This window comes from Phyllostomus discolor, chromosome 12 (assembly GCF_004126475.2).
Source record: "Phyllostomus discolor isolate MPI-MPIP mPhyDis1 chromosome 12, mPhyDis1.pri.v3, whole genome shotgun sequence".
Lineage (NCBI taxonomy): Eukaryota > Metazoa > Chordata > Mammalia > Chiroptera > Phyllostomidae > Phyllostomus > Phyllostomus discolor.
The window spans coordinates 40,141,359-40,168,489 of NC_040914.2; the positions used below are offsets into that span (position 1 = coordinate 40,141,359).

Genomic DNA, 27,131 nt, shown 5'->3' on the forward strand with positions numbered 1-27,131 from the left:
TCCATTTGTAAGTGTTTTATCAAGGTGAATTTGGCTGGTAAGTCACCAGTCCCCTTGTAAGAAATACCAAAGCCTAAATTTGCTTCGGACATTATTTTATCACTTCCTTCCTGTATTTGCTTGACCATATGGTGGTCAGGTAACAAGAACCACTACGCTTTGGTCTGTGTTGAGTATAATTCTAAAGAAGACACGTACAAATTTTTTCTTAAAAAAAAAGGAACTGCTAGTTTGTGGCTGTGTCTTGGTTTGGGAAGAAACAAAAGTTAAAACAAAAAAATAACTTACTAGACTAGTTCAGTCTTATCATTGGCAATTCTGTGTAGATGAATGTATGCAGTATTTTTTTAAAGAAAGACTCGCCCCACAGCCTTTATCTCATTCTCAGTGGTCCTTTCTTTCCTGTCCTGTGCAAAGGATGATGGTCAGAACGGACCACCCAGTTTCAACTGTTACTCTGTTACCTGCGAGCTTGTGACTGTGCTTTTCCCCGTGCAAGTCAGCACCACACTCAGATTTGTCATGAAAAGCCAGCAGCGAAAATGGAAGTTCAGCAGGCTTTGCACTGGGCCTTCCCTTAGCTATAAGACCCGTAGGAAGGCTAGGGAAACCACACAGCCATGTGATAAAGGTCAGAAATGACACCAGCTCCTGAAAGCAAAAGCATTATTTTTCCGTTTTAGCCCCAAAGCAAAAACAAACAAAATACACAAAACCTGGCGCATGTTGTAGAAATAGGCACAGAGATCAATGTTTCATTTGTACTTTGTAACCCCCGTGTTCTCTTCAGAAATGCCGGACACCAAAGCTGACGATGAAGTGGATTTTCTGAGGGACACCAGGGGGAGTTCGGTTTCTGAGGAGGTGGCTGTAGGCGACACAGCCGCTATGCCTGCGGTGGCCAGGCAAGGCCCGAAGACCCAGGCGGTAAGTGGCCTCGAGTCTGTGCCAGCGCAAACTGTGGTTGGTCTGGTCTGGTGCGTCTGATTTACGTCTTGTTTTTTTCGTTTTGGGGATTTTTTTTTCACAGTAGTATTTTCTCCCTTCTCTCTTGTTTTATTACATATAAACCTGGATGTGTTGTTACAGTTAAGCTTTCATAAATGGTGCGCATCACAGGGCAGGGTTCCATAGTGGGTCTCTCTGAAGGGATCCCCAGGAGATTGTAATGAGAGAGATGTTCCCTGTGATCACAAGACTTTCGGTTTGTCATCAAGTTTAATGTGTCACAAAATGAGAATTACCACCAAAGGGATCTCTTTTTTTTCTTTCTATGGAAACTGACACCAGTACAAATGTGATTTTAACTTACAGTTCAACATTATCTGTGTACAAGATGAAGTGTGTCCTATTTAATGATGGCAAAAATGCTTAGTAGTTTTTCTCCTAACAGCTTTATTGAGATGTAATTCACATACCATAAAATGCACCCTTCACGTGAAGTTTGTAATACATTTACAGAGTCGTGCAGCTGTCATCACTGCCTAATTTTAGAACATTACCGTCACCCCACAAAAGAAACCCCACCTTTATTACCAGTTCACTGCTCCTACCGCCCTAGCTCCCGGCGATTACTAATCTGTCTCCGTGGATTCGTCCATTATGGAACTGCGCATAAATGGAGTTTTACAGTATGTGGCTGTCTGTGACTGGTTTCTTTCACTTAGCATACTGTGTCCAGGGTCACCCGTGTTGTGACATTGATCAGTATTTCATTTCTTATTATTAACTAATATGCCATTGTATGGATATACCATGTTGTACATTGGATTGTTTTTGGGCCATTGCGAATAATACTGCTTTGAATACTTGTATACAAGTTTGTATGGACTTATGTTTTCATATACCTAGTAGTGGATTTCCTACATCATATGGTGATTCTGTATTTGATATTCAGTAAGTTTTAAAAACTGGTTTTCTTAAGTTTCTTGAAACTACTTTTCTTCTCTTTTAAAGCAAGGAAACTTGTAGAGAAACATTGTTTTCAGTTTTAGATTTCACACTGGTTAAAAATTAAAAAAAACTTTTAGAAGCTGAAAATCAGTTTACTGGACTAAATCATATTGCCTCTCAAAAACTCACTGCCTTGTGGAGACTAGATGATGGTGCACTGTTTTTGTTCTTCACAGGGCTAAGTGGCATATTTTCTTAAAGTTACACCTGTAGGTAAACAGCACTGTACCCTCCCAAACTGGTTCACGTATATGAGCTGTGATACCAGCCTCGTTTTATTGGAGTGCAGTGGCAGGGCGGTGCTACCTGCTGCGACCCACTCCTTGGTACAGATGTCACTCATGACTAATGTCTGGGTGGCTACTTGGAGAGCAGGCATTATTCAGACAAATGTTGCTTTTGCTGCTAGGGCAAGAAAAGTGAACACACCCTGCATGGGTACATGTGTCTTTGTTTCCAGAAGCCCCTAAAAAAAAGAGAAGGAACAAACTCACATCCTTGAATTCAAGTGCTTCTGTTCTCAGCCCTCCACCTACACATGGCGGGGGTTAGTGTCACTGTGTACAGCTTGATGCTCAGCCGCGGACCCTTTGCTTTCTGAGGAGAGATACCTCTATCATTAACTGCATCTGGTCTGTTACAAAGAAGAAAACAAAACTTTTTTTTTTTTTTTTTAAATAAAAAGTCCCTCATCTCTTCCCTGTTCTCTTTTTTCCTCTAGTTGTAGGCGTTGAGAGAGATAATACTCCTCTGGCCTGGTCGGTCAGCATGCCACACTTTATAGATAAAAGAATTAGACATTCAGAGAGTCACATGACTAGCTCCAGATGAGGCCCAGCTACAGTGAGAGCGCGGGGCTTGGTTTCTAACCTAGGACCTACACAACAGGGCACATTTCCTCTGGACTGTCACCCCGGGCTCCGAGAAGGGTGGCGATAGGTGAGAGCGTTGGAACTTGTTGATGAGGGATAGCTGTGCCTCAGGCTTTGTGTCTGCTACCACTTCATACAGTTGGAGAAAGCATACGTGGAGGGATTTTTAGTTCTTGACGATCGTCAGGTATAAATAGTGGCGATTTCTGTGTTCACGGGGGTGTAATGATGTGAAATCTGACCACTTACCCCTCCTGCCTGATGCTTTCCCAGGCTTGCCCTGTTGGCTCCAACTGAAAGGACAAGCCACAAGGCACGGACACACGCTTCAGTTTCTTCCCGCATTCCACTTTCTCTCTCCTCCCCATGTAACTCTTCATGCGCCAGACTTGCCGTGTAGGTGTTCACTAGGTCAGGAGAGAGAAGCCCGCAAACTCTTTTTGTAAGGGGCAGAGCGTAAATATCTTAGGCTTTTGGGGACATATTCGTACAGTCTCTGTTACAACTGGTCAACTTTGCTATTACACTGTGAAAGCAGCCAGAGGCTATATGGAAATAAGAGTGTGATTGTGTCCCAATAAAACTTTATTTGTAGACACTAAAATTTGGATTTCATATAACATTCATGTGTTATGAAATGCTCTTTTTTGGATAACGTTTTTTTAGTCATTTAAGAATGTGAAATCTACTTTTAGGTTTTGTCATAGGCTGTACAAAAACAGACAGTGGGCCCCTGGCCGTAGTTGGTGGGCCCCTGGCCTAGAGGATACTGCGTGCATCAGTGGATGAAAAGAAAGAAGCAGCAAGGAGACTTGTTTTCTGAATTGTGTTACTGGTTTTGTAGTGGGGGCTCTAGTTACCAACTGTCAGTTAGGAGGCAGAGAGTTCCAGTTCTCTGTCCCTCCAAACTGGATTTTCAACTCAGCCTCTCCAAAGTTCAGTGCCCTCATCTCTATTTATCTTCTGGCTTTAACCTCTGGAATCTGAGTGTGCAGCCGGAAGAGGGTTACTTGAGCTTGTGGTTGTAGCTGAGGGTGGAGTGGCGTTTGTATAATATTATTTAATCCAATCTTTCTGACACATGGCCAGTCCCTGTGTTGGCCTTGGGAATAGGCCAGTCGTTGCTTCATCGAATCATTGTTTCTCTGAGTCATCCTCTTCAAAGGTAAAATGGAAAGAATTTGTACATCTTACTGCCTTGCCGCTCTCTTGAAAACCTAAAATAGCGATGCATTTGTGACAATTTTCTAGTAGGCATAAATACAGAATCTTATATTCTTTTAGGAGTCTTCCTGCTTGTTAACCTTCTCTAAACATATTGTCAGTGTGTAGGGACGTCTGTTGAGTGTGGCACGCCTAAATATTTAAAGAAAAACACATTTGGGTTCCTGTTTTCTTTAGTCCGGCAGTCTGACATCTGTCACACAAACTGAGGAGTGGTTTCTCATTCCTTAACTACTTGCTGTGTTGTGCTGTAAATAAGCCCTAACTTTAGAGGTTAATAATGCTTAAAATTGCCCTGACTGGCGTAGCTCAGTGGATTGAGTGCGGGCTGCAAACCAAAGTGTCACAGGTTCGAGTCCCAGTCAGGGTACATGCCTGGTTTGCAGGCCATGACCCCCAGCAACTGCACATTGATATTTCTCTCTCTCCCTCTCTATCTCCCTCCCTTCCCTCTCTAAAAATAAATTTTAAAAATCTTTAAAAAAATAATGCTTAAAATTATGATGGATGAAGGAGTTAGGCAATGTCGGGATTAATGCTTGCTTATATTTTCAGAGAAAACACCCTTATGCATTAACTGCTGCAGGTTTCTCCATAGGGGGTGGATGGTCCTAACAGATATTTCTTCACTAGGTTGAAAGTTGTTCAGAGTTTAGGAGTCCAGGTTATTTAGTTCACACACAATATGGTCCATTCCCATTAGTCATTCTATCAGCATTTTATGGTTGTGGTTTGTTATTAAGTATTGCCAAAGGGTTAATATTAAGTTACAATTTTATATTCAACATTATCCCCTCTTACACACGTCACTGGCTTCAAGATTCTCAGATTGCCTCTGTTACCTTCTTTTTAACCCCTCAATGAGTTAATATATGTCAAGCACTTAGAACAGAGCTTGGCACGCATTAAGTACAGCTTAGCATTATTATTATTAATTAGTGTCATAACCCAGATTCCAGTATCATTTTCAGTCATTTAAGTAACCAGTGGCATATGGTGGCTCCTAAAACAATCAAGACTCAGTTTCTGCTTCTTGAACATTATTATTTTTTTAAAAGATTTTATTTTTAAAGATTTCGTGTGTTTATTTTTAGAGGGGAGAAGGGAAAGAGAGAGGGAGGGAGAGAGGGGCGGGGGGCAGTGAGAGAGATCATTGTGTGGTTTCCCTTTACGCGCCCCCTACTGGGGACCTGGCCTGCAACTCAGGCATGTGCCCTGACAGGGAATTGAAGGGGCAACCCTTTGGTTTCCAGGCCGGCGCTCAATCCACTGAGCCACACCAGCCAGGGCTGTTGAACATTATTATAAAAGCTTCAGGAATAGCATCAGACCTTAACTTAAGATGGGATACCTGAGGCTTGTTTTACCCCTGAGACATTTAGAATTTCAGTGAACCTTGAAGATTATCTAAAGTTCAGCATCTTTACTTTAAAATAGAAAAATGAATGCAGCATGGTTAAATGACTTGCCTCATTTCTCTAGTTAACTCTGTAACTAGACTAGGACCCCACTTCTATGTCAGTAATGTTTCCCCTATATGTACTATGGTTTCAAGAACAGTCATCCCAAGGTTACACTTCTGGGGAATCCAGTTCACTTGGATGGGTTTCAGCATTTTAAACAAATACCCCTGGTTGATGCTTATACACACCAAGATCCTAAAGCCATGACATTACCCTCTGATGCACTGATAGTTGGAGAAATTCCATTGGCCATTTTGACCAAAGCTAATTCACTTTAAAATAAGTCTCATGTTCTTATTATAACCTATTTACCTTCAGTGAAATACCACCAAGATGGTATTTGTCTAAAGAGTTTGTTTTTGGTACAGAAATGACTGATGTTCCAAATCTGCCTTTTATTGTCTAAAGAATGATATGACTAGGTATAGAGATGACATTGAATCCTTTAGTCCTGAAGAGAAGCCTCTGTAGATCATTCACCTTAGGGATATGCTCCGTGGTGGCCAGACACGAATTCTGACTCCTGTCTCCCTGCCCCACGCTGCAGACCAGCATGCTTCGTGTCCTGCATGAATCTTCTCTTCAGTGTGTGGCCAAGTTCATTAGAGGGAACTTGCCTCCCTGGGTTATCAGTTCATTGAGCTCTGCAGTAATTCCTTTTCCAAATGCTCGTTGCATAAGCTTATTAGCCATGTGGAATAGTTAATTCAACAAGCCAGTTGATCTTGTCAGGGTGCCCAGGGTCCTAGCCGCCAAATACACAGAAGCAAATATGTTCAAGCTCAACTCTAATATCCCATATGTTGAGTGCGTATTAGGTTACTGGGAAAGTCTACTCTTCATTTAAGAAAGCGTGCTCTTTAGTCAAGAATCCTGCTCCCCTTTCTAATAGCTACTCAGCCAAACAAAGTAATTGAACTTCTACTCTTTATTATTTTTACAACAATATTAATATTTGTCTCTTCAGGGTTGTGGAAAATGCAGGGTTGGACAATTTCTAGTCATTATCTTCTTCTTAATTCTCTGTACACTTTTATTATTTTTACGGGAACATTATGTTTCCTTTCTCTTGTCTCAAGGGGGCGAGCTTGCATTTCCATCCCTAGAGCAAGAGTCTGGATAAAAGCTTTTGTTCTGTGCGGCTCTTCCCGCTCAGCTGCCAGGCGGCAATGGGGCAGCTCCCAGGCTGTTCGGTAGCTCCTTGACCAGCCACAGCACTGCTGTTCAAAACAGCTTACACACCCTACCCTCTTATTTAACAGTTTTCAGGGTGTTTTTTTTTTCTTTAAAGTCCTTTTGAAAATGTCCTTGCTATCATATTTACATGCATAGTTTTGTGGTGTATGTGTCACCTAGGAAAAGGCGAATGGCCCTGTCTGTGAGTTGCCAGTAAGACTCTCCCTAATTATCCGTTTGGCGTCCAGAGCTAGAGCTAGCTCAACCACAGGGAAACTTCCTCCTCAGCTTTTTCATACCAATTTTTTGGAGATATTCTTTCTTGATGTCTCTTCTGAAATGGAGTTTCCAGAAAATTTCTGCACATGCTCTTCTAGAGTAGATAGTTGCAAAACAGGAGTGTCTCAAAGAAGAAGGCCAGACTGAAAAGCAAGCCACAAGCAGAAAGACTATAACCTTAGTGTAAAAATATCTGTAGGTAATATACGTAAGGGTGTAATTTAATCTTCTTGCTATATATTTTTAAGTGACCTTGAGCTATTTAATTTCTCTAGTTGGGCTCTGCTTTCTTCTTTGATAGCTGCTAGGTAATTTCTGAAGTTCCTTGTAGATCTTAAGTGTTGATCAGTGTATGATTCTAAAATGATTGGAATAAATTCATAAATGTTGGAGTATATATTTTATTTATATATTGGACCAAAAGGACAATTAGGAGGGACTTTTTGAAATTCTACTTTCTTTAGCAGCCAAATTCTTAACTAATCACTTTGTAATGAACATTTTCCAAGGTGTTTTTTTCCTGAAGTCTTAAAATAAATTGTGTTAATACTCCACTTTTTTCTTTCAAAAAACTGCTTAGTTGTAGGTCATAGGTTCATTTTGGAGGGGCATGTGTATCTTTTTCCCTCCTTTTGGGACAACAGAACCAAATCTGATTCTTATCACTCTTTCCACCCTTTTTTTTTTGGCACTAGTCATTTCACCTTTGTTCTTTTTTTTTTAAATACAATTTATTTAAACAAAACAAAAATCAGTTCAGCCATTTTTCTTCCCCCACCTCTGCCTGTGACAACCACCAGTTCTCTGTATCTGTGAGTCTGATACATATGTACAACACAGAGACACACATACACAATGTTTATCATTGTCTGACTTGTTCCACGTAGCATAATGCCCTTGAGGTCCGTCCAAGTTGTTGCAAATGGCAAGATCTTTCTTTTTTGTGGTTGAGCAATATTCCTGAGTGTGTATCCATCAGTATATAGGGTGCGGCTAAAAGTAGGTTTACAGTTGTGAATAAACAAAACACAGACTTATTTTTGTATTATTAAATTATTTATTAAAACTGTGTTATTTTCCATATGAACAGCTGTAAACCTGCTTTTGCCTCCCCCCATATAGATATGTCTACATATCTCTGTACGTCACAGTTTCTTGTATCCTTTCACCCATCGATGGACACTTAGGTTGTTCCCATATCTTGACTGTTGTAAATAATGCTGCAGTGAACATGGGGGCACGTATACCTTTTTGAGTTCGTGTTTTTGTTTTTGTTTTTGTTTTTTTTGGTTAAATGCCCAGAAGTAGAACTGCTGGGTGATAATGGCCATTCTGTTTTTAATTTTGGGGCAAAACTCCATACTGTTTCCCATAGTGGCTGCACCAATTTACATTCCCACCAACAGTGCACAAGGGTCTCCTTTTCTCCACACCCTCACCAACACTTGTTATTTCTAGTCTTTTTGACAGTAGCCGTTCTAACAGGTGTGAGGTAATATCTCATTGTGGTTTTGAATTGCATTTCCCTGATGAATGCAATATATTAATGATGCTCTATATTAATGATATAGAGCATCTTTTCATGTACCTATTGACCATTTATGTCTTCTTCGGAAAAATCTTTATTTACATCTTTTGCTTATTTTTTAATCAGACTGTTTGGGGCTGTTTGTTGTTGTTACTGAGTTTTGAGTTCTTCATATATGTTGGATATTAGCCCCTTATCAGGGATATGCTTTGCAGTTATTTTCTCCAGTTCATATTCTTGATGGTTTTCCTTGCTTTGCAGAAGCAGCTTTTTAGTTCGATGTAGTCCCTCTTGTTTATTTTTGCTTTTGTTGCTTTGCATTTGGTGTCAGGTTAAAAATTGTCAAGATCTATGTCAAGGAGCTTACTGCCTCTGTTTTTCTCTAGGAGTTTTATAGTTTCAGGTCTTATGTTCAAATCTTTAACCCATTTTGAGTTAATTTTTGTATATGGTGTAAAATAGTGGTACAGTTTAATCCTTTTGCATGTGGCCGTTTACTTTTACCAGCACCATTTATTGAAGAGACCACCCTTTCCTCATTGCATGTTCTTGGCTCCTTTGTCATGAATTAATTGGTCATGTATGCATGGACTTATCTTTGGTCTTTCTATTCTGTTCCATTCATGTCAGTGTTAATTTTCATATCAGTGCCACACTGTTTTAATTACTATATCTTTGTAATGTAGTTTGAAATCAGGGAATGTAATACCTCCAGCCTTGTCCTTTTTTCCTCAAGATTGCTTGCTTTTTAGGATATTTGAGATCTTTTATTGTTCCATACAAATTTTAGGATGTTTTTGGCTCTATTTTTGAGAAATATGCCATTGGTATTTTGATGGAGATTGCATTGAATCTCTATGCTGCTTTGGGCAGTATGGACTTTTTAAACAACATTAATTTTTTTCCAACTCATGACCACAGAATAGCTTTCCATTTCTGTCATTAATATCTTACACTTTCCAATATGGAAGGCTTTCACTTCCTTGATTAAATTTATTCCTAAGTATTTCATTCTTTTTGATGCAGTTGTAAATGGAGTTGTTTTCTTAATTTCTCTTTCTAATGGTTTATTAGTGTATATGAATGCAATACATATTTGAGTGTTGGTTTTATATTTTAAAACTGTTTATTTGAATGGTTTTTTGATGGCGTCTTTCATGTTTTCTATGTATAATATCATGTCATCTGAAAACATTGACCATTTTACTTCTTCCTTTCTAATACAGGTTTTTGTGGGGTTTGTTTGGTTTTTTGGTTTTTTTTTTTTGTTTTGTTTTGTTTTTTTTGCCTAATTGCTCTGGCTAGGACTTTCAATACCATGTTAAATAAAACTGGTGAGAGTAGGCATCCTTGCTTTGTTCCTGATCTTAGAGGAAAAACTGAGTTTTTTATCACTGAGTGTGAAGTTAGCTGTGGGCTCATCATATATGGCCTTTATTATGTTGAGGTACATTTCCTCTTTACCCACTTTGTGAATTCTTATCCTAAGTGGTTGAATTTTTTATCATTCTTATCTCATTATACTGACAGCCAGAGATAGAAATGAGGCATAATAAAAACTTGGAGTCCAGTAAACCAAGGTTTTAATCTCAGTTCTGCCAATTGACCTGCCATTTGGAACTGTTTGTTTGGAGGCTCAGTTTTCTCATCTGTAAATTTGGGATAATGATGTCTGCTTCAAAGGTTGCTTGTGCTAGCATTGGTATACTGTCTGGCACATAACAGGCATTTTATATGTATTAGGTGTAATTCTGATCTCATTTTAAATTAACTCAGAATTATCAGGGTCTATGGATGAATGGTTTTCGATAGGTGATGGTTAAAATAATCTGGAAAGAAATTAACCATCTGTAGCAGGTCACACCGGTACTCATGGAAGTTACCATGTCCCTTTCCACTTATTCTGAGGGTGCCTCAGCTGCAGGCCTTGAGATTGGACCAGGGCCTGGACCTGTCTGGAAGAGGGTGCATAAGAGGAAGCACCAGCCCTCTGTATGAGGTGTAACCACTTTGTGGGCATCAGGGCATTCGTTCTAAGAGTCTGAGGAGTGTTTTCTCTTAATCCACCCTGTGAGGCCAGGGATTGTGGGAGCTTCAGACTGACTCGTCAGCAGGAGACAGAGCACACATACATCCATGCATGAGTTCCCTACTTTAAACACTCACAACAAAGATTCCGGAATAAAGCAGGCTGTTAGAATGGATTCCCTGCCTGTGGAAGTTACTGTTGTGCATTTCCAAAAGTAAACCGAGCCTTTACTTTTCAGACGTATACTGGTTTGTGTGTGGCACACTGTAATAGAAACTGGGAATGCCGTGAAAGGCAAAGTGACTAAGGTACATCCCTAAAGGTCTTTTCTGTCGAGAGAGACAAAGTACTGAGCCGGGAGTTGACACCTGTGTCATGGGATCTTCAGAGCAATGATCTATTGTTGAGGCCTGTCTACACCAGTGTTCTCTTTACTGTTTACTTTTGGTGGCATCGCACCATCAGGCCTTGGTGGATTACTAAATGTTGCACTCAAGGGATTTTTCCCTGGTGATAGCATTGCTGGCCTTAAAAGAGGAAGTTGATCTTTTTATTCCAGTTCCAGAAACTGATGCGTGTGTCATGATTGTGTTGCCATGGAGCAGCTCCCGGCCTGGTCACCATCACACACACAACACAATAGGCTGTGTTCCTTCCTAGGAGTCATTAGGTCTCCCTAATGGGATGGGCTGAGGGAGGAAAATAGAGCTCTGGCCCTCCTCCCTCACAGCGCTGAAACCTGGTGCCGTGTCTGCTTCACATCAGGCTCGGTGGATTGTTTTTCCCCGTGTCTGAGACTGTTCTTTCCTCCTTGACTCAGAAAAAGGACTTAAATCCTGGCTTTCCTGGCATGGAACTTTAATGCAATTGCTGTCCCAGATAAACGTATTAAAGGAGCACCTGAAGCTGTGAGAAGAAATACTGTTTAAAGATTGGCGTATAATGTAAGGTGCACAGTGCTCTCAGTTCTGCTTTTTAAGTCAAAAGACTGTATCCTGTAGACTTTGAGAAACAGTTTGCCCCTGGCACACCCCTCTCCAGCCCTCAGAATCCCCTAGGCTTCTGTGAAAAAGCCTAGGAGGTGCTGGTCCATGGTGAGTTCAGATGATTGGCATCTACTGCTTAGTGTCACAGGTACACAGCCATCTGTACCTGCTCCCAGTCCCTGGAAGAGAGGAAGGGGTGCAGGCTCATCAGTGCCTAATAATGCTGTATTTTCTTATCTGTTTTATTCCTGTTAGGGGCAGTGTCTGCACTGTCCTGTGTCTGTTCCTTGGCAAGGCTCTCTGGGAAGGAGTGGGGTTAAACAGAAATCCAAGTAATGCATGCCCTTTAAGACTGTGATCTCTGAATCAGCCTTCTGTTCTTTAAAGCTTAGACTTACTCTGTGTGTTGTCTAATACCAGCCATTTATTAGTGGATAAACATGTAGTTTCCCTGATGATGTGAGAAGTTGCCTTAATTCTTCCTCCTTAAAGCTCTAGGTAGTGGGAGCTTGGAGCAGGAAGGAGGGATGTACCAGAAAGAACAGGGAAGTTGTCAGGGTTAGGGAAGCAGCGGGTAACTAAAAATAAGTCTCTACACAGCATCTGCAAGTCACCAAGTTGTGAAAGCACAAAAGACGACAGCTGTGATAGACCCAAGTTGTCTGATTCTTCTTCCAGCAGTTGTTCATCTAAGGTTTTGCACCTTACTGCCCAGCACAGAGTGGGGAAGATGCGACTGTTCGTAAAATGAGATCTTAATAAAGGGAGCAAGGGCTACTTGACTCTTCTTCCTATGAAAAGGATTTTATTACATAACTAATTTAGTACGATACAGGGAGATAGTTATACAAATCTCTATATAAGTGAAAAGGTGGAAATTGTCAAATATTTTAAAAAGCAAAGCTCTTGCTTTTAAATATATATACTACTCAGGAAGTTTCCACAGCCACTGCTAGGCGGAGGCGCTGCTAGACCATTGTTGATGTAAAAGACAGGACTTTCAATATTGGCATTTATTTTCATAAAACGAATGGCCCTTTAGGAAGTTCTTTTTTATAAACAAACAGTAATTAAAACATTTGACAAATGCATGCCATTTATTTGTACAATTTAACAAGTCAAGCTTGTAAAAGAAACATATTATTCCTCCTTGCCCAAAGCAAATAAGCTCTGATGACCACAAAGAGTAACTGAGCTGAGAGAGACCTTCGCTTTGATAGGGAAACAGAAAGTGTACGAAGTCTTCTACCATCTTTTCAACTTCCATTCCTGTGGCCTGTGAGTCTCCATATTAGCTGCCCCAGGAGGAAACTGCCTAATAATGAGATTAGACCATTTCCTCTCCATGGAGCCTTGGAACATGCGAATCCTCGGGGAATGGCAGAGTGTTCAGGTAGTTGAAGGTAAAACCTTAAGTGCTGGAGCTGCGACTTGGAAATCTGTGCTGTGGAATATTTCTGAAATATCTATGCGCTTGGCTGGCTTATTAAACACTGAACAAATTGTTTCCTCCACTGGGTGTATGAGAAGTGTCATGGTGGCCATCACTGACTGCTCTTTAATGGAGATGAGCATCAGTGGACACCAGTCCTACTAGTAGCACAGGAACTTGCATTAAAGAATCCCTCAGGTCAGCTTACCTGTTGGTCATTTGCCCAAGCCTCTCAAAAATGGAATGGGACATACCCAGCCTTCTGGTTGGTCTCTTAGGAAGTGCCCTTCAGCTAAGTTCCTTTGCACAGAGATTGTGGAAAAAGTCTTTTCTTAAAGAATTTTATTCATTCTCTCCTCAGAAAACTATCTTCGCTTTCCTTCCTGCTATAGTTACTCTTAATTCATCAGCCTCATTCAAACCATTATGAAATCGTTTGGGCCCCACTTCCCGTGTCAGTAAAAGCATTGGCTTTCATCACTACAGTCTCTCAGTGAGAGAGCCTTCAACCCAGGTCCAGTTGCCGCCTTCTCCCCACTCCCAGATTTTTCCTGTCATGTTTAACATGTTTGCCTCCTTAAACTCTGATGTGAGGGGTCCGTGCCCTCATCTTCCCTCACCTGAATTCATTGGTGTCCTCACCAGTAATCTCTTTCTACCTAACAACCCAGCAGTTCTCACATTTTTTGGTCTCCAGATCCCTTTATACTTTTAAAGTTTTTAGGAACTCCAGGGAACTTTTGTTTATGTGGATCATATCTACAAGTATGTACCACCATTAGAAATGAAAACTGAGACATTTAAAAAACAGTAACTCATCTATAAAAACAATAATAAACCCATTGCTTGTTACTATAAAGAGCATCTTTTATGAACAATTACTTTTTTATAACAAAATTAGAAGAGTGGCATTGTTTTTTAGTCTAACTTCTGTCTTAATAGAAGTCAGATTCTTAAAGCTTTATGGAGTCAACCTGTTGCATTTGTTTTGGCTGAAGTAGGTGAAGAAAATCCAGCCTAATACAGATATATGCTTGGAAAAAGGAAGAATATTGTAATAGTGTTCTCAGATAATTGTGATGTTTCGATACTAGATCAGAATCCACAAATGGTAGGCTCTTAAAAGTTATTTGCAATGTGGAAGCATAGAACTTTTTATACTCTGGTACACTGAAGTCCATCGGTCTGTCTTGTACTTTGAATGGATCTTTCATCCATGCATGATTTTCTAACATCATTTGTCAGTCATTTAGGAAATATTGATGTGTTGAGTAACCCAACTCTTCCAAATGTTGAATTTTTTAAATTCTGCAAATATCATAAAAATCTCATTTGTTAATATCACCACCAGTCTAGTCAGAAATATCTTTATTGTATTGGTAAATGGGCACGTTCACAGTGGCAAATACAAGTTTTCCAAAATTCTCATTTTCACTTGAAAGTCTAAATTTTACCATCAGTGAGAAATACTGCCAGTTGTTTATCTTAAAAGACAGGTTCACTTTGTTCATTTTTAAGAAAATACACCAGCTCTGAATAAGCAACGTTTGCTAGTCGCTCCTCCTTTCAAGTTAAAATGTTCCATGAAAAAGTGGCTGACTCAGCTTACAACTTAAAACACTTGCTCAAGTGATTTTCCTCAAGGAAACTATCATACCTTGTGTGCAGAAGCATTTTATCACTACTTCCCCCTTGTCACACAGAATATTAAAAAGATGCCTACCTAAAGGTTGAAATGTAATGAAGTTCATCTTTACAGCTTCGTCAGGGACATTCTATGTGGAGATGTTTCTGTTTCCAGCTGTGAGTGTACGGCAGTGAGGAATATGCCTACTAGTTCCCTTTGCTAATATTTGATTCATGCTAGGGCCTGAGAGTGCAGACATCGAAACAGCACAAAGGGCGAATAACATCCTGGCATTACTGTCAAAATAGTTGTGACTCCACATGTGCCCTGAGAAGATCTCTGGGACCCCATGGTTCTGCAGACCATACCTTGAGAAGGACCGCTTTATCTCAGGTTACGGATTCTTGATGAAAGCAAATGAAATAGCTCTTCAGTTTTTAAACTTGGTAGTATGGCGTACATGGACTTTACAGTCTGGCTTCCGAGGCTGCATGTACGGCCCTACCAGCTATGCTGTTCCAGTCTACAGTCCAGCTGCCACCCTCACCAGACTCCTTGTTTCCGTTCAGATCCATTGCTGCGCTAGCTCATTGGTCCTTTCTGCCTGAAATGCATCCTGGGAGCCTACCTGGGCACTCTTTCATTCTTCAAGACCCTTTGCAGGTGTGCTCTTCCACCTGTGCTGTGCCCTTTGCCCACTCAGCCTCCTGTGTGCTCTTCTCCTTGCCCACACTGGAGCACAGAGCATGGCACGGTGGCGTGAGCCATGTGTCCTGCACACAGGGGACTCTGCTGCCTTCGCCTTGTTTTCATGCACTGGGACCGGCCACACTATCTCACATGTGATGGGCACTTATGATGTTGGATGCGTGGCGAGTATCTTGAAAGCAAAAGAACATAGGTAGAACTTTAAGACTAATTTCTAGTTAGCTGACAGTTTTCTGTGATACTTCAGTAGCCTTCACATGAGGTTATAACTATACTCTTCAGAGTAGAATGACCTTACAGAACCAACACAAACTGTCATATATTTCAAAGAAGCATTCAGGGTAGGCAAAGAAGTTCTTCCGCTTGTTGGTTAATTTCTGCTATTCCTGTTTATTGATAAGGTCTGACTTCTCAAGTCATTTGTTTGTAGTGAGCAGAGTAGGTAGATCCCCCCCCCCCTTTTTCTCTAGTCCTTACCTCTGTATAAGAAAACCCACGGGTTATTTAAAGTTATGAATAAAGGAGCTTCTGAGTCTAGATGGCCTGCACTAGTTAGACCTAGTCCTGAGATGTATTGCCTTACCTGAAGGATTCTTTTCAGACTGACATGGCTATCTGTGCATATTCACACAGGAGCCACTTGTTGAAGGCTAAGGCCAAGAACCTGTAGGAAATCCAAAGAAATAGGAGATGCCTTGCTCCAGGAGTCTCGTACAACAGACACCCAGATAACGGGCGGTAGTGGATGTGCTACGTGTCATCGGAGTGCCGAGGGCAGGATCAAGGACACGGAGGCAGCCAGGCGTGGAGTGTAGACCGAACACAACAGTTTGACTCATGTAGACTGCAGTAGAGCAGTCTCAGAAGGAGAGGCGAGGGAAGAGACCATGAAGAGGCTGTCGTGGAGCTGGGAGTCTCCCAGAGTCACGTGTGAGGGCCAGAGAAATGCTCTTTATCCCAGTGGGTCGGACTGGGATTCCAGCCTTCTGGGTGGGGATAGTTCAGGACGCTGGAAGTTCAGTTCAAATTAGGCACTTGGGGATTGGCCAGGAAAAAATATCTATAAATATATCTGTCTTATATTACTTCTTTCCCTTTGCCTCAGATGAAGAGGCTTTTTTCTTCTTTTTCCCAAGGCTGACTCTTTGGTCTGCGTTCCCAGTCCTGTGTTGACCTTTATGAAGTATTGCTCCATGAAACGGTTTGGCCCTTGGATGCTTAGTAGCTCCTGTAGTCTTTGCTTCCGGGGATGCTCCCTACCTTCTGTGCTTACAGAAGAAAGAAAACTTAACTTTTCTCTCTTTCTGCCTCATCATTGTCTCAATGGAAAATATCGTCAGAGGGAACATAGTGGTTTCGTGTTGAAGCAAAGCCGTTTCATTCTGTCAGCTCGAACTTAAGTCATAATTTCAGTGACATTGTTTTATCTCATGTACCCTTATAAGCTGATTTAAATATCTCTCTTTTTAAGTAAGGCAGACATGTAATGGTAATAATAAAAAAACAGAATAACCACACTTGCAGGACTTAATGTAGGCTCTATACAAAGTACTTTGCATGTAATAACTCATTTATTCCTCATGACATTCTTTTACCCATTGCCTCTAGTATTTTTGTTCCCATCTTACAGGCAAGAAACGAAGGAACAGAAAGGTTATGTAACTTGCCCAAGGCAGACTGGCTCCAAAGTCCCTCCTCTTAACTGCTGGGCTAGTAAACAGAGTCCCTGTACAGTCAGTCATCCCTGCATGTGACATGCCCTTTGGGGACATCTCCCTGGTACGTGTTCAAGTAAAGGGGCATTTCTCCTTCCCCGCTCCCTTGTCTTCCACTTATTTTTTTTTGGCAACAACTCTTCCAAAACAAATTTCGACATTTAACCTGAGGTAAACACAGTTGTGTTGTACTTCTTTAAAAACCTTTTAGACCATCGGATTGAATAAAATGATTGGATTTGAATTTAGTACTCACGAGTGAAGTGATCAAATAAAGTTCCAAATAGTGGTCTCTAAATGAACAAAACCAGCCCTGGCTTGTGTGGCTCAATGAACTGAGAGCCGGTCTGCAAGCCAAAGGGTTGCTGGTTCAATTCCCAGGCAGGGCACATGCCTGGGTAGTGGGCCAGGTCCCCAGTTGGGGCTGTGTGAGAGTCAACTATGCAATGATGTTTCTCTTCCTCTCTTTCTCCCTCTCTCTCCTCTCTCTAAAAATAAATGAATAAAATCTTTCAAAAAATTAATGAACAAAACCAAATTTAACTTTTTGGGGATACATGAATGTCAACATTGAACTGGAGGTAGTGTTTTAAAAATTGGGTTTTGTTGTTGTTGTTGTTGTTTTGACAAAGTTTTCTCTGTTCCTTTGCCTTGTCTTTTGGACAGTTGATAAACAGAGTGAGTTGTCCTCTGCATTGCTTGGAAGGCATGACTGTACAGTGGTGTGTGTTCGCCTAGAGGGTGAGGGAAATTGTCCATGGGAAACTGAGTCATTTTTTGGCTTGTCTCACTGTGCTTAGAGCTATTCTTTTTGCCATGAAGTCAAAAATAACAAGAATAAGTGAAGTAATTTCCTAAAGTAATATATTTTTATTTTATATGGGATTTCCCTTAGGACAGGGTTATTTTGAAAGTGAGTTTTCATGTCTAGCCAGGACCTCTAGCCTTTAAATTTAGAAACCCTTTTTAGGCTACTTGCCTTTTGTGTATATTAACACTGACAAAATTTTCTCTCATTGTTTAATTAACTGTATCTGGTCAGGGTTATGATTGGTTGTAAATGAGTATGTATAATCAGCTAGTCATCTAAAACACCGTGGGGTGTGTGGGGCACTCTGCGAGAGAAACAGGAGAAGTGCCTGTTGCCCTGTCCTTGGAGTCTGACCAGTGCGCAGCACCAAGGGACAGCACAGTGTGAACTTGTCCCTGGACACAGAAGTGGTTAAAAAACTGAAATCTCAGTTTAATGAAATGCTGACAAAAAAGCTGAGTGTGTTTAATGACATACTTTCTAGCTATACTTTCTCAAATTAAGAACCACTTGTCATTTGTATTGAAAAAAAGAACATCCCTTTCTATCCTTTGACATTTGTACAAAATCAAATATAAGAATACTGATGATGTGAGTAATGAATTCTAAGTTTTCTTTCCTTAAATTTTAACTTACATTTTCTCCGTGATAGCTTTATTTTATTTTATTTTATTTATTTTTTTAAGTTTGGGAAATTCTCAAGTGGCAAAATAAGACATGTGGCGGAAAGATAGATTTACAAAACTGAAGGGTAGTGCACACTGGTCTCATGAGTTGTGTGACCTTGCACAGCTGACGTAAACTCTGTGCCTTCCCCTCATTTGCAGAGAGCAGTGTTCACCTTACAGCTTTTCGTGGGGAGTAAATGAAATTGTACATGTGGGGGCACCTTACCAACAGGAAGAACTCAGCAAATGGTGTTTTTGATAAATCTTGCCTCAGAAGACCTTAACTAGACATTAAACAATCCTGTCACTACTTTTTCTACTGAAACAAGGCTTCTGCTGTCTCCCTTTCTTCTCTCCTCCCTCCTTCTGCTCCACCAAGCTGTTGGTAATTTTACTAAAGTTTATTAACATTTGTGGGCTTGTTCCATGAGATTTGTTTCCTGTAAGGAGCACAAGTTTGGGAAGAGACCTTTTCAAAGCTTTGTGGTTTTTTTCCCCTGTATTCTTCCATCTTTTTTTTTTTTTTTTTTTTTTTTTTTTTTGCCATTGTTAGCTCCCAGTTAAATGTTCTTAAGGTTTCTTCTTGCAAAGGCGATGAAGGGATAAAGCAGTGGAGTTGCTTGCTGCTGTCTACTGCTGATTTGACAAGAGCTGCTGGTTGCTCACCCCTTAGGTCTTCCTCTTCTCCTTTAACTCTTTTAACCTCCTCGGGACCTCCAAATCTGCAAGTCAATGAAATGCCAGGACCGGTAGTGCTTGAACACCTGCGCCGAAATTAAAAAGGAAACCCTGATGGAAACAGTGCCTTTTCAGTCATTGTAAATAACTTTCTTCTTTCTCCTCGCAAGGACTCCAACATCATATCTGAAGCTTTTTTTTCCCCTGCAATACACATTTTGTTACTCTAAGCAGACTGGAGTTGCTCAAGTGGAAGCTAGTGTTTCACCTATATTCTAGTCAATTTGGCAACAAATGTGTAACTCAGGGTGACTCCCAATTCTTCAATTAGTGAAATCATGGATTAAGGAAGATTGTCAACTGGGGTAGACCTTTCCTTCTCATTTCATGTGGAAAGTGGAGATGGCAGATATTATTATGCAAGAATTATACTGCATGTTTCTACACCAGGTTTTGAGCAAATTCTCAATTCCTTTTTTCTTCTTCTTCTTCTGAATCTACCTGCATCCTAGGAGCTGTACAGCAGGTAGTAAAGATTTCTTAGTCACAGACCGATGGTATCAGATCAAGAAGGAATTTCAGGTATGATCCAGTGTCCATACCCTGTAATTTTTCAGTTTCGGAAACCTAACTCCAGAGGGTCAAAGTAATTATCCCAGGTTACTAGGTAGATAGTGGCACACCCAGGAATGGAAAGAATCCCTGATTTTCACCCTACTACCAGGTGTTCCCTGCAGAGACTAAATTAATCAGTGGTGAGTCACTTCACCAGTGCGCAGTCACCCGGCTGCTGTTTGGTTTCCCAGCCTTGAGTGTTCTGTGGAGATCTTCAGCATACCCACTAGGTGGCGTCCTAACTCAGAGACTGTGCTCTGGGACTTCGGGCAGAGTTCCGCCCTAACTGGAACAAAAGGAGCCAAATAGAAGCGACCTGTAAGAATGTTAAATAATTTGGGTCAGGTGTTAGGTCTTGTAATCAGATAAACCAAAGGAAAATTTAATTATGAACAGAAATGATGTTATAGTTCAATTATAATGCACACATATTTGTGTACTTTATTTTCTGGAATTTTAAGAACATATTTTGGGCCTGTGGTATGAACAGACTAGAAGCACTGGCTGCTTCTGTTTAGAATTTGGGACCCCTTGTTGTGGATGGAGAGTGGATGGAGGACACGGAGAGAAGGAAGATGCAATTAATTTCCTAAATAACTATTATTGTAAGTAACATATATTACATATATATACACATATATATATACATACATACATATATATATATATTTATATATATTTTTTTTTTACTACAAGTTCCCCAAATTAAGGGAAAGAGGAAACATTCTCAAAACGAAAATTTGTGACTCTCAGCTCTAGCTTGGATTTAAAACGATTGGTTGCGGTGTTTCAAAATTCTAACAGAATAACTGTTCAGTGGTTCCAGATGTTTTTGATAAAAACTTGGAATTGTCACATCAGCAGCAAAAGCACAGGACTACAGAGTCTGTCTTCTGTCGGGGAGTGGTGAGCAGATCCAGAGGGGAAAGAAAAACAGACTTTTTTCCCCACCCAGAGCATTTTGTTCTCCAAGAAGGAACAGAATACGTAAGGACAATTCTAAATCATTTAAATATGTTTATGGGTCCAGAAAAAGCAAGAAGTCTACATTTGCAGCCTGTAGCACAAAGCCAGCAGACAGTCAGAAATGAAATAGGTTCATCTATACGTCTCAAAACAGTAATCTAGGCCATTTCGGATCATTATGTTGTTATGAGACAGATTCCTCTCTAATTGCATAAACTTCTTGAGGACAGAGACCTTGTTATTTTGTTTGCCCTCACTGCAGGGCACAAAATAGCTGTTAAAATCAATATAGATTATGTACATTTAAGTCAATAGTTAGAGGAGGTTGGGCATAGAAAGGCTTTATTGTGATTAAAGCATCTGATCCCTAGAGAGATGCCTGGGAACCTTGGAAGCAGGAAACATTCGAATCTAATTAAGACAGAAGGGAGCGGCAGCAAGGGATAAACCATATGAGGATGGAGGGGAGGCAGCTTTGTGCCCATGTAGGGAGGAGGGAGCGTTCTGAATTACAGCTTGGTGAAAGTTCCTACAGAAAAGATAATAAATTAGTACTTATTCTATACACTACAGCCTGCAGGATCTTTTGATTTGTGCCTTAGACCACATAGTTTCAAAGTATTTGTCAATTGCTAACCAGGTTCCCACTCTTTTGGTAAGCCTGAGCAAGATTTTTATTTGCAACTCTCTAATGTGTCTCTAGTCCTCTTGTTTTTACTGGTTTCCATTGTCACTGTAATGAAAAGCAGCCCGTTTCAGTGTACATGTTGGTAACATCACCGTCACCGACCGAGGCTCCCCCGGGGCCCCGGGGGCATGTGGGGAAGGGGAGGCTGTCCACACCGGTGAAACAGTGAGGGGTGGGGAGTCAAAGGCCCTGGGTGGGTTGCAGCTGTTCCAGATGAGGAAGATGCTTGGGTTGGAGCAGGACTGGCTGCGTCTCTCTCCTTTGAGCTAGTTAGCCACTTGAATGCCTGGCCTGAGGAAATGGTGACTCATCAGACCCTCTACTCCCCTTGTATATGCAGTTCCTAAACACCCTCCTCTCCAGCTCTGCTTGCAGTGTCGGCAGAAATTCAGGTATTCCTTCTCTTTGCTTCCTTTCTGTCGTGGTCTTTGAGCCCCTCATTCACACTCTCCAGGTCCAGCCAGGACTCCTGGACGCTTGAGGGAAATCAGCAGCCTTATGCTCGTAGGAGAAAACCTTACTTATTTTTTCTCTTTCTCCACTCTTTCCCCCCTTTGCTTCCCTCTGTTCCTCCTTTCTCACCCAAATAATTTTCAACCCAAGTGAGAGAATGTCTGAAGTGAGAGAATGAATCCTGGAATAGGCCTGGCACTTGAGAATGTTCCAGAGGGTAGGGACTCAAAATAGCAGAAAACAGGCCAATGAAGTAACAGGCACGTACAGAGCTCAGTTCGTGTGAATGGAAGCTTTGAAGGGGGCGAAGTCCCAGCCAGGTGACTTTCTTAGTCACAAAAAGTGTTGACACGTACCCATTCATTTTACTCCTTTCCTCTTTAATTTTCTTTAAAGCCCCCTTCCATTCATCACCCGCCCCCCCCCAAAAAAAGCTGAACAACTGATGATTTTTAAACCTTGTCAGACACCTTTGTAGACATTCTGGATCCTAGAGACACAATCCTGAAATACTTGGCTAACATTTTTCTCATGTTAAATCATTGGCTTGCATTTGGCAAGGAGACACAGTGTGTGCCTTGAGTAGTTTCGATTTTCTGTACTTGGTGGGACAGATAAGCGTGTTGTATGTGTCTGTGGTGTTTAGGGTGACTTCCCCCTCCCTTTTATTACCATGCTGCCCTGACATCAAAGCACTCTTTGCATCTGGGGACTCCTGACAGAGCCTTTTTCATCGGGGGCAGTTGGAGGAGGAGGAGGAGGAGGAAGTGGGTTGGAAAAGGAAGCCTTGTTTTTCTCCCCTTCCTTCGTGGGTGAATCATGTTCCCACCACTGCAATTAGGTTTTCAAAGCTCCAAGGCTGTTGGTCCAGAGCTGAAAGGGCAAGTCCTGACGTTTTTGAGAGTGAGGGGAAAGCGGGGAGGGGGCTGGGGTTGGGCAGGGCCAGCGCCCTAGCAGCGAGGGAGGGAGGGAGGGAGGAGAGCAGGAGGAGGGGCCTTTTTTTCCTCCTTTTCCTCTGCTGTCATTACATATTTTCAACTTAAATCAGAACCAAGCCCGACTGCCTGGTGAGCAAGACAAACTGGAAAGGCTCTTTACTTCAGACAGAATCTCTAGGCTGCTGCTGCTGCTGTTGCTGCTGCTTTTTTTTCCCTGAAAAGAAAAAAAAATTGATTTGTCTTTTTTTTTTTTTTAATGCAACAGAATCTAATGGGATTTTTTAAAATGTCATTCCTTTGAAATACAGTTGTCTTCCCTATTTTCCCCTCTCTTCCTGACGAAGTCCGTACTGGATTTTTATTGCCTGCTTTGGTTTCCCCCCCACGTGCATTGGCCGTTATGCTCAGCCGGTTCATTCTTTATGTTTCTGCTGGAGTTATCGCCAGTGATGGAAGTGGCGTGTGCTTCTCTTGCAGCCAAGCTCTGCCTACAAGTATAGCATCAGGAGGCATTTACTGTTTATAGTATGAATTATAAATTCATCATCCCAGTGCTCTGAAGTTGTCAGAAAAATTCTCGCTCAGTTCTAGGAGTTGGATCCTGCTTGGTTTCTTTTTAATTCATTTTTGGACGCTTTGAGAGCTTCATAGAGACAGGAGCCGGGAAGGCACAGGTCTCCTCCAGCTCGCCGTGAGGAATTTGGAACTCTGGACTAGCGTGAGTACGCTGGCCCCCCGAGTTCCCAGTGGGCACCTCTCCTGTGTTTTGTTGCCTCTCGCCTGCACTTGGTCAACATGTATGAAAGGCACAAGAGACGCTACAGCCTCTGTGACATCTCCAAGGTGGACAGGACTGTGGATGTGGTGCTGCTGAAGGTAAGGGGGGTGCTCGACACACTGCCGGGCTCTCTGGCTCTTTTTTCTCTTGAGCCCAGTAGCTGGGCCCTTGGCCACCTGCGCTGAGAGAAGGGCTGAGAAGTATATGTGAGCATTGCGGGACGGTGGTTGGATCCGTGACGTCTTACAGGGATATCTGAACAAAAGCAGTGGGACTTGAGAGTTGGCACTGAGTCACTATTGGTTTAAATGTCATTTTATGTTGTTTAAAATGCCTTCTTATGCTCAGGAGGACCTCATACTCTTGGAAATCTCAGAGGGAGAAATTCATCTTGAAAGTTGCTCCGTCTGTCCCTCTGTCCCCGTCATCCCCGCCCACTCCCCTCCCACCCCAGCCCCCTCTGTCTGGGTGTGTTTCTCCGACAGTCTCTCCTCTCTCTCGCTGCCCCTGTTTCTTAGTCTCTCTCTCTGTCTTTTGTCTGAGCCTTTTCTGTTGTTTCTTCACTCACAGCTCTTTAGGGGAAAGAGAGACAACATTTATTTCCTTTGGAAGTTTCTGCAATCAATCCACGTATTAAAGTGGCGAAGTGGTCCTTTCGGCTTGGTGTGCGTGGTTGTCGGGTCTGGCCCGGACTCTGTTGATAGCTGTGTTTGTTTTCCCAGTGTTAGGTGTCTAGGCAGGATGAGGGCGGAGACGAGGGCCAGCTAATTGCTCAAGGAAGCATCCTTCAGCCTAAAATTAGTAAGAACTCCTCCAGTCATAGGATGGGAGTCTGGGAATATTGTATGACTTATGGGCTGCTTTTTGGAAGTTTAGCAGTTTTCTGGCAAAAGCAGGGGAAATTGGAAGACTACCAAGTGCTTCAGAGATGCCGAAAAGAACCTCAGTACCTGAGCTGGGGAGCATATGGAGCTGGGGAAGTGCAGGCAATGTGGTAATGCACTGTGCTGGTCCAGGAAATAATGGAGCTCTTTTACTGATTTATCAATTCAGTATATTACTGGATACCCCCTAATTTTTTTCATTGGTCCACTGAGGCCAAGAAATGGACCCAGAAGGCTAGACCACGGAGCCAGTGAAGAGCGTGCTGGACGAGGGGCTCAGCCCAGGGGCTGTGATTGGTGGGGGTGGTGTCCTTACCCCTCTGCCGTCGCTGTCAGACGGTGGTTGGACTTGCCAGGCCTAGACTGACAGCCGTTGGCAACTTGGCATTTCGAACGCGTTCCAAGATATTACTCACTTTAGTCTCTCTGAAACATGATACCCTTTTTGAAATCACACTGTTCTGAAAGTTTTGTCCTCATATATTTAGGAGAGCCAAATTTTTAGGACCTTCATATGCCCAACAATGATTTTACATGTCTAGGGGGACAGGAAAAGAGGGAGGGGAGTTAGGAAATCTCAGTCCAGGTATCCTGAGGAATAGCATGCATCTTAAGATGCTGCAGCATGCAGAACTCTGTGCTCCGACGGGGCGGGGAAGCCTGTTCGAGGGGCTGCGTCGCACAGGCGGACTGGCCTCGCGCATGCTCTCCCTCGGTTGTGACGAAGCACTTCGACAGGCCTGGCTCGCCTCACTAGGGCCTGTCTGGCAGCCGCTGACTCCCCCACTCTCATATGCAGAGCTTAGGGGTTCTGTGGGCCGTGGTGAGTGGAGATGACCCGAGTGACAAAGATGCGATTCTTCTTGCAAGGCCACAGCTCGTGGAGGATATCATTGGTTTTTTTAGATGAATCTTGGTGTATGCCAAACTGCCTACTACATAAAAATAAAGGATTTTCAGTAGAGAAAATGTCATTTCTCGGACAGTAGACTTTTTTTTTTTTTAAACAAATAAGTATACACAAGGAGCCCAGAAAACAACCCATTTCCAGCATGGGATCAGTGTTAATGACTGTTGGATGTCAGGTGTAGTGCTAAGTCCAAGGGACACATGATTCCTGAAAATCTTCATATCGCTTAAGGACAGGCAATAAAGGGAGAAATAAAGTACGATTTATTGTGAGTGGTGGGACAGAAATAACGAGCTGTGCGAGAAATAGCGGGAAGACGTATTTGAGATAAAATCTTTCTCAAGTGCTGACATTAAAAAATACTGATCTCTACAGGATAAGAATGTGCTTGCTCTCCCAAGGGAAAGAACGAACAGCAAATACAAGGCCCTGAGATAGGAAAGAACCGGCAGAACCATTGTGGCAGGAGCATCCTGAGTTGGTGGGGAAGAGAAGAGAAGGCTGGAGGCAGAAGTGGGACCTAGAAAAGCAGGGTCTTCGCAGCCAGGGCGAGGGGTTTGCTTTGTGTGGGCACATTGCTTCTCAGCTCCTGTTGACACAGGGTCCCTCTGGCAGCGTGGGAACCCGTGAGGCTGCCATTGTGGTGGTCCAGGCATGCTTAGATGGTTTCGTGGTCTGAAGTGGGAAGAAGTGGATGGACATGAGATACCGGCGTCAGATTTTTACATTCCTAGACTCATTTTGCATATGGAAAACCAGATTCAGATAGTCAGCAATTTCCCATTGCTCCTGTGTAATAGCTGAGAGGATGCACCCCCAGATCTGGGTGTTTTCAAAGTGCACGTGTTTTCTTGCTATTCTAGACCTTCCCTTTGAGCCGACCAGTTCATTTTATTGCATGAATGTGTGTATCAGTTTTTATTTACATAGATGAATGTGCTTTTTTCTATCTTAAGCATTTTGTGTTGGAAGAAGCCTTACAAGTTAATCACCTCTTTCTTGGTGAAGGACTTCCTTCTCTAAAACTTCAGACAGGTGCACGATCTCTTGTAATTTCAGTTTGTCACATGGTGTACCGGCGTTTCCCTGCAATTCTTTCTTAAAAATTGGTCAGAAGTATTCTCCAATTATCTTTCATTTTGAATTTCAGTATCTTTAATCAGTGTTTTTTTAAAAATTATGGTATTGAGCCCTGGCTGGCATAGCTCAGTGGATTGAGCGCGGGCTGGGAACCAAAGTGTCCCAGGTTCGATTCCCAGCCAGGATACATTCCTGGGTTGCAGGCCATAACCCCCAGCAACCGCACATTGATGTTTCTCTCCCTCTCTCTCTCTCTCTCTCTCTCTCTCTCTCTCTCTCTCTCTCTCTCTCCCCCCTCCTTCCCTTCCCTCTCTAAAATAAATAAATAAAAAAATTTAAAAAAAGATTGTATAAAAAATAATAAAAAAACTGTATTAAAAAAATTATGGTATTGGGTATGTTTGCCACTTGAATTCTCATGTATATGTTCTCACTCCACTTTTATTGGTGGAAGTTGGCTTTTTATATGAAGGAGTTTGTGATTTTTTCACATGTTCATTAAATATATCTAAGCAAGCACTCAGAGCAAGGTCCCTAATTCATATTAAATACTCAATGAGTATTTGTTAATTGAATGAGTCAATCTTTTAAGATTTTTGAGTAAGCATTCATACACATCATGTTATGTAAACTGTGTGTGATGTACTGATAAGGCTGGTATAAGTAAGAT

The 27,131-nt window shown here is 41.9% G+C and overlaps 1 protein-coding gene across 13 annotated transcripts in view; it reads left to right on the forward strand.

The window, feature by feature from the left end:
- AKAP13 (A-kinase anchoring protein 13) overlaps positions 1-27,131 on the forward strand; it is a 223,929-nt gene that overhangs the window by 118,087 nt on the left and 78,711 nt on the right. For 12 of the 13 annotated variants that reach the window (XM_036013131.1, XM_036013126.1, XM_036013123.1 and 9 more), the window contains one exon: positions 791-927. In XM_036013131.1, the coding sequence (XP_035869024.1) occupies positions 791-927 (137 nt within the window). Of the gene's footprint in view, positions 1-790; positions 928-23,080; positions 23,686-27,131 lie in introns of those variants that run through there. The other variant, XM_028502174.2, reaches the window with a different exon arrangement.